At 39.7% G+C, this 12,123-nt stretch overlaps 1 protein-coding gene across 2 annotated transcripts in view; it reads right to left on the reverse strand.

The window, feature by feature from the left end:
* The window catches only part of EGF (epidermal growth factor), a 61,172-nt gene that overhangs the window by 5,302 nt on the left and 43,747 nt on the right, over positions 1–12,123 (reverse strand). Inside the window, exons 20-23 of one of the 2 annotated variants that reach the window (XR_010472458.1) lie at positions 10,833–10,952; positions 8,714–8,864; positions 5,868–6,032; positions 2,298–2,417 (exon numbers count right to left, since the gene is read on the reverse strand). Coding sequence is in view for 1 of the 2 variants with exons in the window: in XM_005515250.3 (XP_005515307.2) it covers positions 2,298–2,400; positions 5,868–6,032; positions 8,714–8,864; positions 10,833–10,952 (539 nt within the window). In the remaining variant the exon portion in view is untranslated. The remainder of the gene's footprint in view (positions 1–2,297; positions 2,418–5,867; positions 6,033–8,713; positions 8,865–10,832; positions 10,953–12,123) is intronic. The other variant, XM_005515250.3, reaches the window with a different exon arrangement.

Below are 12,123 nucleotides of genomic sequence, written 5' to 3' on the forward strand. Positions count from 1 at the left end.
GGCAAGAACAAGACAGTCTTTGCACTCCCTCTCCCCAGCATCACCAAGAAGCATTAGCACTGTGGGCTGCAAAAAGAGTGAATTTCATGAGCTCTTTATGGTGCATACATATCATCCAGTCTCCATATGAAGTCCTTCATTAAGGTTATTAATGCTGTGTAAATCAATAGCACCCAAAACAGTATTCCAGTACCTTAAGAGCTGAGGAGCTATAGTTTTCTGTCCCCAATGTAGTATAATCTCTTTTTCTACATAAAGCTCCCAAATAAACTACTTTAAGTGAACAGTAGAAATTAAAAACTTCCTCCTGGTTTTTGGCAACTTTACAGTTTCTAACCTGAGTTCGTGCATGCGTGAAGCCTCAGGGAATTTAACACTCAATGGCAACATCAGCACAGAGAAAATCTCACATGTATGAAACCACAGGAATCCATTAGTGTGTAAGCAGCAGTAATTAGCAAAGGGTCAGTGATTTCCTCTTCCAGTCTGTAACAAGCCATTTGCAATAATTTATTTTCTGAATGTATTTGATGTCTCCCAGTTCAAGAATGCAGGGTGAAATTTAACACGAGTGTGTAACAGATGAGCAGGTTGGATTAGGTTTTGTTGATTCAGTCCATTGCTTAGCTGTCTAATTACTCTTATACTCAGCAAAAATGTCATTGACCACTAGCATTAACTGTGGGGATAACAGCAGGTGGGGACAGAGCTGATGAGCTGCAGGCCTCTTAGAGCACTGCTCCCAGGCAATGAGCTGTTCTCAGTCCCAACAAATGTTTATGATTTTCCCAGCCTCAGATATTTTGCAAACTGTGTTTTCTGTCTCTACTGTAAACACATGATGATGTCACTGTGATTCAGCACATTTGCTGTCCAGTACCTGGAAGAACAAAGTGCTGGTAATAAAGGGTCCACAAGAGCATGTAGTTGATCAGCTAAGGAACGGTATGTCATAACCAGGGTCAAGTAAATTCAATGCTCCCAACATATGTTTGATAGTGTGTTTCAGTGGCTACCCACTCACAAATCCTGCCAGACACTCAATCTAAAACACTTGTGAAGCCTTCTTCAGTTTGATTAAAAATCCTTGGATTTGCACTATAAATATTCCATTATATTTAACCCCTCAAACAGATTCCCAAGTAGAACAAGCTTATCTCTTTTTGGACTCAAAGATTTGGAGTAAAGTCAAACTTTGGGCCATTTAAAGTCTAATTCTTTTGTGACCATGCCTACTGCACACACAGTTCTTGTACCTTTCCAGCTATAGCTGAGTCTGGAAGGCTTTAAAACTTTTCAGTAATACCTATACTAGAAAATCAGGTGTGCAGTTACTCCAGTAAAAATGCATGTGCTTCACTAGAGTTAATCACCAATCCCACACAAGTAGCAACTCTTCTGGTAGCCTTTTCTACTGGCACAACTATGCTTGTTTTGAAGAGTGTACGCTGCTTAGTTGACATGATGCTACCTGAAGAAGTATGGGGATACCTGCATTACAGCTGAATGAGCTGAATGATTTGTGTGTGCAGACAAGTTGTCAGCGTACATCATGCCATTCTGAGAAAGGAGTCTCAGACTGGGCACAGAAGGAGCCACAGATGCCAATTATGTCACTTTTGCCAACTTCAAGTTTCAATTGATGTTGCCCAGCAGTGTAATGTCATTATAATGCCACTGAGAATCAGGTCCTTAGATTAAATCTGATGGGGTCAAATTCTATGATGCAACTTCAAAACTGACAACAGAAACAGGTCAGTACAACCAGATCATGATGGTATTTCTACCTACACCAGTGCAAAATTTGTATTTTATATTCACTCTCAAACTGCCCAACAACATCCTGGTTGTCTTTCTTTACAAGGCAGCAGCCTCTAATGCAAAGACATTTAATTTTGTCAACCCCCCAAATAAAGTTCAACATCTCACATAGCACACACAATACTTGGCTTCCAAGAAGCCTTTTTTACGAAGGGCATACTTTCCTGTGAAAATAACTCTGTGATATGCCATGTCATCACATTGCCATTTCCTTAATTTAGAACACAGTTCCCCAACTGTTGTGTTCAAAGCTAACAATAACACTGGCTAATGGCTGCAATACATCCAGGCAGCTGTGAACTTTGAGGGATAACAATGAGGTAAGATGAACTAGGGTTCACAGCAAAGCACTTGATGACTCTGGCAGTTATTTAATATATTTAAGATGTGAATTATTTGATGGATAATCTCAAGTGGATCCCTAACACTCTTTGATCCTTCCTGCTTCCCTCTCCACTGCACATTAATATAGTTACCCGAAACTTGTTGCTGGTAGGTGTCACGTTCTCATTGTCAGCGCGGCTGCTGGCATCTCTTATCGCTTCTGCATAGAGATTCTTCTTATACAAGTTTTGACTTCTACAACAGAACAAAAGCTGAAACAAATTATTTTGCTTTGGGAGGAACAGATGCTGCTTCCTTTCACACGTTATTCTATAGGTATTTACAGATGGGACATATATTGTTCTTTCTTTCATTGGCTTGAAAGGGTGTATTACTGTCAATTACCACATAAGGGTTAAAATAAGCAGTTTGACAGAAACAGAAGTCAGTAAGAAGTGAACAAATCTTTGTTCCAATGTGCCATCATTGAGACCATTCATTGAGGGGGGGGGGCGGAAAGACCTCATAATTTTAACTACCCCCTTCCATTTTCTTATATTATTCTATTTATAATACACTCCTCTTGTGAAGATTTACATTTCAGCCAATACAATAAACAGTGTTTTGGGTGAAGTTCAGCAATAAAAATCTGACTGTATTTTTTCTGTACCATTGATAGTTACAACTATGAAAGTAATTTCTGCATTCATCTGCAACATTTCTGAAAAACAACAGTTTCAGAAATCACTACAAAATAAATTTAACTTAAAGCCTAAAGAAGCTTGGAACTAAGATGTTTCCAAGAAAAAGGTTGACCAACAGAATTAACTCAAGAAGCAAAAAAGCCAAGAGTTGGAAAAGGATACTAATAATCAGCTCTAAGTGGCTATTTCCATAAATTCAAAATTTGATATTTTTTTGCAGTTAAACTGCAATCACTTATAAGGCCCATATAAGCCCCAATGTAGAAAACATGGTCATAAGAAAAAGAGTTAATTTACACTGCCTGAGATTCAAATCAGTACGTCTTTACTGACTTTACATACACATTTTTTCTCTTCCTACACATCATCTAACGAAAGTAATGTTACACTGATCAAACTCTGGAAGTCTCAAGTTATAACACCCTTTTATTTAATCTATTTTAAATGAAATTTAATAGATGTGTACCAAAGAAAACATGATTTTTCCTTTTATTTCTACATCACATTAATATACTAACTGGGAAAGTGCATCTGTCATAATTATTTTGTGTTTTTCCCTTCATGAAAATACAATGTAAATAAATGCACTGTTTGCTAGAAATGAGAAAGACCTATCTCCACCATGGATTTTATCCCCACATTCTCTGTAACATGTTCCTACGTATTCAAACGTTTTACAAAAATATAATTGTCTCCAGTAGAGGTTAAGACTGAGACTGCTAATATAAAATCAAACAGGTGTCAGATCTGAGGGCATAGCCACAGAGAAGAATGCTGAGAAATAAGGTAAATTCATCCATTTTGACTTCTCCTGATGCTGTGGCAAAGCAGGCATTCATGTTCCGTCATCTGGATGTGCCTGTTCTGCATTGCAGCTCATAGTGCTGACAAAACTCGAGCCTCTTACTCAAGAGTCGTGAAATCCATTGCACAGAGCTCACACACACAGGCCAATCCTCAGCAGGATGCCCCACTCAAGACAATCACTAATTCTACATCTTATTTTACATGCAGAGTAACAGAAGCCAGATGGACTTGGCGGGCATGGGAGTCTTCATGTGTGACTGAGCACAAGCAGGCGAGGCAGTGAAATCCGGTTGACCGAGCATGGGCAAGGGGCCAAGGATTTCTTAATCCTAATCCCAGTCCTACTGCCATTTTTTGCACAGCCTTGACCTATTGAAGTGGAGGGATTGTGGGTTTTAAATCTGTGATTTGGGTTTTTTTGCTGTTGGAAAAGAGCTGTTGCCTTGCTTCCCAAGGAAGATAGGAAATTTGGTATACTATACAGTCAGACTACATAAACTACAACACACAACACTCTTCAGCAGACTACAGTCATTGAGCAAACCAACACAATACTTTGGTATTCTTGGCCTCCAGTTCACACATTTTCAGATTGGCAGGTGTAGATCTCCAAGTTCATTTCCTCCAATTAAAAGGAGATAGATGGGGAAGGAACAGGACTATTACAGACTTAATCTGTACGTTTCAAAATACAGTACATTATGTGAAAAAGCAGTGTAGCAATTGCAACCCAAATACTGGTTTCTAGACTCCAGTTAAATAGGGATTTTAGGTCAGTAGTTTCATTTTTATCTAGTTAGGCTAGTGATAGCTGCAGTCCAAATTCAGTCAAGTATGTAATTGAAAACTTGTTTTCGAGGTAAATAGTTATACTGATAAAAAGCATTTGACAAGAAAGAAAAGTAAATCAGGAAGAAATGACGAAAGAGAGAAAAAGGGTAGAGAATATCTTCACACCTTAAAACCAGCTATATTCTGGCTATTTTTCATGACAGATTATGTAACATATATTGGCACCATAAGAATCTCACAATTTCCTATTCTGTATTTATCATTCCACTCATTAGCTTCTGAATGCCAGGTCCTGAGAACAAACCAGGCTGTGTTTAGCTTTGATTCTGGGCCTCTACCGTTAGCTAAGAGAAAATAAGAAATGTGTCAACTTATGTTTTATGGACTACATAAACTAGGAACCATTAAATAGGAATGGAAAATACTAGCTTCCATAGTTAACTTCTTTTGTAGCTTAATTTTTTATGCCTGTGAGAGTCTAATTTTAAAATTAACCTAAATCACAAACAAAATCCCTGCACACAGAAGGGTGGTCAGCATGCAGCAGGAGCTTCTTCATTTGGTTGCTGTCTGGCTTTTTGTTTGTTTACTTTTAAATATAAATATCCATTTAAACAACAGCATCTGAGAATAGTTATCTGCCAAGGTCATGATCAAAAGACTCTAAGTTATTAAATGCTGAGTTCTTTCCAGTCCAAGGGACATCGATGACATTTAATTTCACATCAGACTGGGTTCTTAAATAGTGACTGTAGGGATTCTTTTTGCCATGAGAAGAATCCCAAACCTGCACAATTCATTACAGCCATGGAAAATGCCAGGGAGTACTTTTACAACAGATGTGTCTTAGGCTCACGTCCCTGATTTTACCCTTTCTGCTGCCAGCTGAACTGTTCTCATGTTCATTACTGAAGGCATCACTGTGTAAGTTTGCTGTTGGAAGGTTAGTACGATGCTTTTCTCAATGGCAAGGAAATTTTCAGGTGCCACTCTCCATTGAAAGTGAAGCAAAACCAATCTAAGGGGATAGCTAGCAGAGAAGAGCCAAACCCTGCCAAGAGAGTTTCAGACACCTAGAGCTCTTAAGGGAAACTGAGGAAGAAGAAAATAGCATGCTCCTGGACTCTCCCGTCAATACAAATTACGGTTCCTCTTCAGACCTAATAAGGTCTCTTCTTCTTCCCCTCCCAGACACATGTCACTCACTAACATCAATGCAAGTATGCAAGCAAGGGACATGCCAGAAGTTTCTAAGTTATTCATAGATGCAATTACTGAAAAGCAGAAGACTAACAAGGATGATATGGTGATTTCCACCAACTGAGGAACAGCTCGTGTTCTTCACCATGAACCTTCTGTGCAAGTCAGCAGCACCTCGGTCCCCATGCCACAGGTTCACAGCACGTTTCGAAGCACTACCTGTGGCAGTAGGCAGCCAGGAACCCCAGCAGGAGGAGAAGGACCAGCACAGCTACGCACACGGCAATGGTGACGTTCCGCATCTTCACCCGCTCCACCTGCTGCTGCTCCCACCACTCCAGATCGCTGAACTGGCACCGCTCCCCAACATAGCCCGTCACACAGCTGCCAGAAACAAGCACATTTTGTAAGTGGCGGCAGAGGAAAAAACCCAGATCATCACTTCAGTCACCATATGCATTGATTTACCATAGGCAACCTCTACAGAAATACCTCGTTGAATTTAGTAGCCGTGAAGACAAAATAACCTTAAAGGAATGACTGTCAAAACCTGTAGAATTCAATATTAAAAGATTTTTTTAACTGTAAAGCTATAGGATTATACAGCAAGATTATAATTTCCAAATTCTAATGCATAAAGGATAGAAAAAATAATTTTCCCTTAAATCCTGCTGGGCGATTAGTGTTTCCCTGAGATTTTCCATTTAACTGTTTCCAGCAGCAAGCTGCCCTTCTTTGAAACTGGGATTATAAGACTTACCTGTATTTTCAGAGTGATTTGGTTAGGAGAATCAAATTTTTATCTAAACACTAAATTTAAAATAAAAGATGGGTGAAAGTGTTGGTTTGTGGGGGTTTTTTTAAATATGGATTAGAAATATGTTTATAATTTGGTTTTAATACAAGTTTCTTCTGTAGTCAGTTTTTGTTTGGGGGTTGGTTTGTTTGTTTGTTTTTACCATTATAAAACTCAACATAGAGGTATCTTACCAGTGCAGGAAATTGAAATTACTAGAAAGTGAGAAATACACCAAAAAGAATCTCAGCCTAGCTTTACTGTTCAAGGTGAGCAACATAAAGGAGGAAATAAATAATAAACATAAAAAGTTAAAAGTCTACTGGATTCATAATGATCTCTCAGCAACATAGGCTCAAATCCCTCTTGCAATTCTTATCTCTAGTTGTACTCAAGTCTAAAGACCTACACAAATGTGCAAAAGAAGCAGGATTTGATTCACATCAGCTTTTACCTAATGTCCTGAAAATGTTATAACAGCATTAATTATTAAATCAGGCACAAGCGCTCTCATTCTACCACAAATTAGAATGCATCTGTGTTGGAATGCAGAAAAATGCCAATTTTTAAATGTATGACCACAATAAACTCCTAACAAGCTAGAAGATCTACTTTCTAGTGTAAGAGATTTCATTAATTAAAATACAAATCACATTTTGTATGTGATTTTTGCTAGATATTTCTGCTAGGTAACATTTTGCTATTTCGTTTTGATGTGTCATATATTACAGCCTACATGAATTAATGCTGCCATCTAGTGAAAATTTACAGCAATTTGAGAATTCAGCAAGGTCCATGCAAAAAACCTGGCCCCCCAGAACATGGCTAACCATGGTTGCTCCTTAATTTTTTAGAGAGCTTCCCCTTCCAGCACTGAGGAATACATGCGTTTGTATTCTTATTATGCACTAACATCTAACAAATAAAATAATAATAAAAAACATGTGATCCAATTTGAAAGTTCTGCAGCTGTAGACTCCTCAGTTTCAATAGGAGAAACTGAATGAGGCGAGAAGATATGGTTTTCAGTGCCTTTAAAATTTACACTAAAAATTCATAACAAATACCAGAGATGACTGTGAGTCCGTCTCCTGCAAAGGCTTTACTGAGCTTAGGAAATCCAGGGCACAAAGCATCCACTTCATTCCCAGGTATGTACATGAGATACATTCTTTTCCTATTCCTGCAGGTACAGAGGTCTGTAGGCAGAGAAAGCTGAAGACTTGATGGTGCTTGCAGGAATGGCCTGTTACAGAGGTTCCTGCAGTGCAGGACAAGGAAGATCTGGGGGAACGGTGGGTCAAAGAAACCCTTCAGCACAAAGCTTGCTCTTCTTACTCCAGGGTTATACCAGGGTCACTCAAGCTACTAAGACAAGGAGTGAGATTTGCGGACTAGGGAACATCATCCATCTCCCGCACAGGTCCTCACTTACCAGGTGAGACCCTGGGGAGGAGGCAGGCATTGGATTTGTACCATTGTAAACACTTTTATGCTTGATTTTGAAGAAAAACATAGCACAGATTCAAATATAATCAAGTTACACAAACTCCAGCACTAATAGTTTTGAAGAGATGATTACCCCATGGGACTAGGCTGTCACATTGACCAAGCCCAGGATTGTCTTCTGGAAACAGGAGATACTTTTTGCTTTTATCAGTAACTGCATTTAGGGAAACAGGATGTGGGCTTCACAAAAGTATTGACAGGAGGAAGGAGGTCTCATTTTTGAGTTCTCATTGCTACTCTCCCTGTATTAAAAAGGACCATCATATTGTACCCTTTCTGCTAGGGGCAAGGACTCTTCAAACCGTGAGGGAAGATGCTGACACCAAATTTCTCTTCCCTGCTCCCAATCAGAGAAGACAAGACAGAGGTGTCCTCTTCTTTCTTGGAGAGTGCTATACATGAACAGCAGGGCCAACAAGGAGGTACAAGTCAGTATGATACATACAGGAGAGGCAGCAAGCACGTCTTTCATAAAGCCATGAACACTAAATCATTTAACAACTTATCTTACCTTTCCAGTGTAAAGAATTGAGTGCTTTGGGAACAATTCCAATCCTATTTTTAATTGCAATTGGCATTAATTGAGTGACCACTTCCAGAAACTTACTGTGATCACTTACAGAAAAGAGCAGAGTCTAACGATAATTGCTAGCATGAGTGATGAGCAGATAATTTATGGACAAACACTTCACGATCTGCACTCAGCTGAGCCCTAAGGATACCATTCATCAGCACAGACAATACAAATTTCTGTACTTACTTGCAGGCATAGTCTTGTAGATCAGAAACATAATTGCACACTCCGCCATGGAGACAATACGACTCATAGGAAGGAGGGCACCCTGCAGAGTCACCTTGCACAGGGTGTGTAGAGTATTCATTGCTGACAACAGCAGGGGACACAGTAGCTTCTGAAACAAAGGATTTCACAAGGACATCTCAAACTTTTGGCCACATTGGCAATGTGATCTTACAAAGGGGTTCCAGAACTTCAAGGTAGAAAAGTAGATAAAAATATCTAATTTTAACCAACTACTTGTGGTTTACCTATTTGTTTATGTTGCTCATGAAATTTAGGCACACAGAACTTTAGATGAAAATACTAAACATGCTTGAGTCTAGATTTCCAATGAAAGACCTACAGAGGTCAGCTACATTCTTTCTATTTAGATGTGTGAATAAATCTCTGAAGGCTGTCTAGTTACTTACACTTAAATGATTTTTGCAACTTATTCCGCTTTAGGTTATGGTAAATCTCTACCATGCATAAAGTACCAGAGTCAGATGTACAGCTGAAAGGTGACTGTACTTCGTGCACGTGGATCTGAGACTGAGAAATTTTTACATGCAACTTGTTCTTATGCAGATTACTTCTACTCCACTGCCATCCAGTTGATCACATCTCTGTGTGACTGCAAATCCCATTTTTTTATTGTTCCAGGCTTGCTCAGATACAGGTAACAGCATCATTGGTAAAGCAGGGAACTCTACTGAACCAATTTTACAAAGGGTTTTGTCGCCTGCTCTGAATCACATCCACTCTCACCTACATAGATGTCTAAACAAAGTAATTTTAAAGGTAGCTCTAAAATCTCTGCACAGCATGACCTACAGCACAGACATGCCCTTACAGAAAAGGAGCGCTTTCTTGCCTACTTTGATGCTACAGCAAATCTATAGGTCAGAACCAAACATCTACGTGGCAAAGAATTTCTAGGTGTTTGGCTTAGTACAAATACACCTAATCGCTCTCATACATTTGTGGGATCAGTTTTATGACTCAAATCAGTTTTATTGCAACATGACCTTCAATGACATTTGTTTTTAAAAATTTCATTTACAGGAAAACTGCCATGGCAAAAAGCCTGAATGGAAAGGGTTGAGTGATTGCCGTGAACCTCAGGTGTGACTGCATTCTGCAAAGAAAACTTCAGCTTGCTAAAAGATGTTACTGGGCAGCAAAGAAATAAAACTGTGTGTTAACACACATTAGAACATGGAATCAGATTTACAGCTGAGGAACATAGAAGGCATTACCTCCAAGTCATGCATCATTTAAAATCATATTCCTTGAGTGACACATGAAACTACCAAAAGCTTAAGTAACTGAAAAGAGGATGGGGATTCTGGTTGGTGTTCTGCTTTAAAAGCCATAGTTTCTTCTGGTTTGCCACAGAAGCAGATCTGTGACAATTACACAGTATCCTTCCATCATCAGACAGCCACTTGATCTGGAGTAAAATTCACCCCAATGAAGAGGGTAGACACAGAGTAAGATGGTGAGTCACTCAGCTCCACATTTGCCGAGAATGCTGCTGTCACAGCGAGGAAATGAAATGAGGGGTGGTTAGTGCTGAGCCTTCAGCAGCTCCCTTCATTACATTGGTAACCACATTTTCTAAAGAGTTTCAGAGCCATTTTGAAACAAATAGCCACTGGATCTGAAAGACTAGCTTATTCTGAAGAATTTGAGCAGATTTAAACTATGTGCAGTTCTTCTGCTAGCCTTCTGCAGAGGGAAAGAGTAAAAAAAATGGCACAGACTGAAGTTACCTACCAAAAAGTTACCTCCAAAAATGTTACTTCCAAGGAGCACTTACTTCTGCTGTTGATTATAAAGGCCATTAGACAGATGTGTCTACATTTAGAGAGCAAAAATTAGCATTGAACCTTAATGTAGATATTTCGAAGTTAAACTCAGATCCAGTCTCCTTTGCCCACTTCAAACCATCCTCCTAAAGCAGTGCTAAATGGATCCACAAGCTGCTCAGTATGTCACTCTACAGAGTTTCCTTAATTTCTAGGTATAACAATTTGTCCAAGAGCATAGTTCTTAGCTAAGCGCTACTTAATTTTAATTGCTCACTCTATTTACTCACTGCAGCCAATGCCAGTTCCAAAAGCATCGTCAGTACATGAGCAAGTGAAGTTTCCTTCTGTATTTGTGCAGGTTCTGTTCTCTCCACAGGTATGGGATCCCATCTTGCACTCATCAATATCTGTCACCCAAACAGTCTGCGGTTAGAAGAATGAAATGCCTCAGGGCATCAGTTAAAAGGGCAGCAGTTGCAGCTCTGCAGTCTCCTGGCAGTGCGGAAAAACACCAAAAAACTTTCCTCTACAAATATGCCTTCATGGAAAACATAATGGAAAAGCAACAACATACTTTCTATGCCAAATAATCACAGTGGCCCCAGCCTCTCAGAGGAAGAGAGGAAGGGAGGGAAGGCTTTCTCATGAAATGTAACAAGCACAGTAGAGTTAAAGAGAAGACTTATTTTTACTAGATATATTCTCCTGGCATTGCTAGCCATAGCTTGCACCCTGGATAAGTACTTGAGTCCTGTCAGTTGGCATTCTTGCATTAAGATAGTAGAAGGGTTTGGGAGTAGGGAGTTGCCCCACCCTGCACCACCCACCTGGTCCAGCCTAAACAAAGTGTTTAGACAGAAGGAAAGGGTCTAGAAACCTACAGGTTTCTCTAGTTCGTGTAAACACTTAAATGAAGTGAGCCTCTGAATTACTGGCTCCCTGATCACAAGAGTTTCCAGGCTCAGAGCCTGTGTTTGGACCATATATACCTCTCACCCCCCTCCTGCTGCCCACCCTCATCCCCATCCTTCCTCCACACCTTCTCTAGCACAGCCCATGGCAACAGCTCCTGCCAGGCTGGTACCCACCGCCAGGACAGCACCTGCATGGTGCTACATGCCTGGGCACCCCCCAAAGGTGGGGAACTTCAAAAAGTGTGCGCATACCAGAGTCTGGGAGCCTCTGATTCGTTTTATCAACTGTCAGCAGAATACAGGTGCCAGATCTACTTTAGGGAAACAAAATCACAGATCTCCCATCGCAATTTGTGTGAAATTATTCCTTAAACCACTGGGACTTTTTCTACAGTAAAATTAACAGCATCTGGCCCAAAACAGTATAGAAAATTCAGAGCACTTTTAAAAGCATAATTACAGAAACAAAACTGTTGCAGCATATTCCAAGAAATGTGATTTCAACAACACAACATGAACTTATCTTGTACCATCTGTGGATGTACTGACACATTTCTGGACACTCTGTGTGCATGCAGGTGTCTAAAACTGAAGTACAAAATCACTTACCAGTTTCTGTTTTTTACAGTACCTTTCAAGTAATCAAACACAAAATTAGTATTAA

Source organism: Columba livia, chromosome 4 (assembly GCF_036013475.1).
Source record: "Columba livia isolate bColLiv1 breed racing homer chromosome 4, bColLiv1.pat.W.v2, whole genome shotgun sequence".
NCBI classification, from domain to species: Eukaryota; Metazoa; Chordata; class Aves; order Columbiformes; family Columbidae; genus Columba; species Columba livia.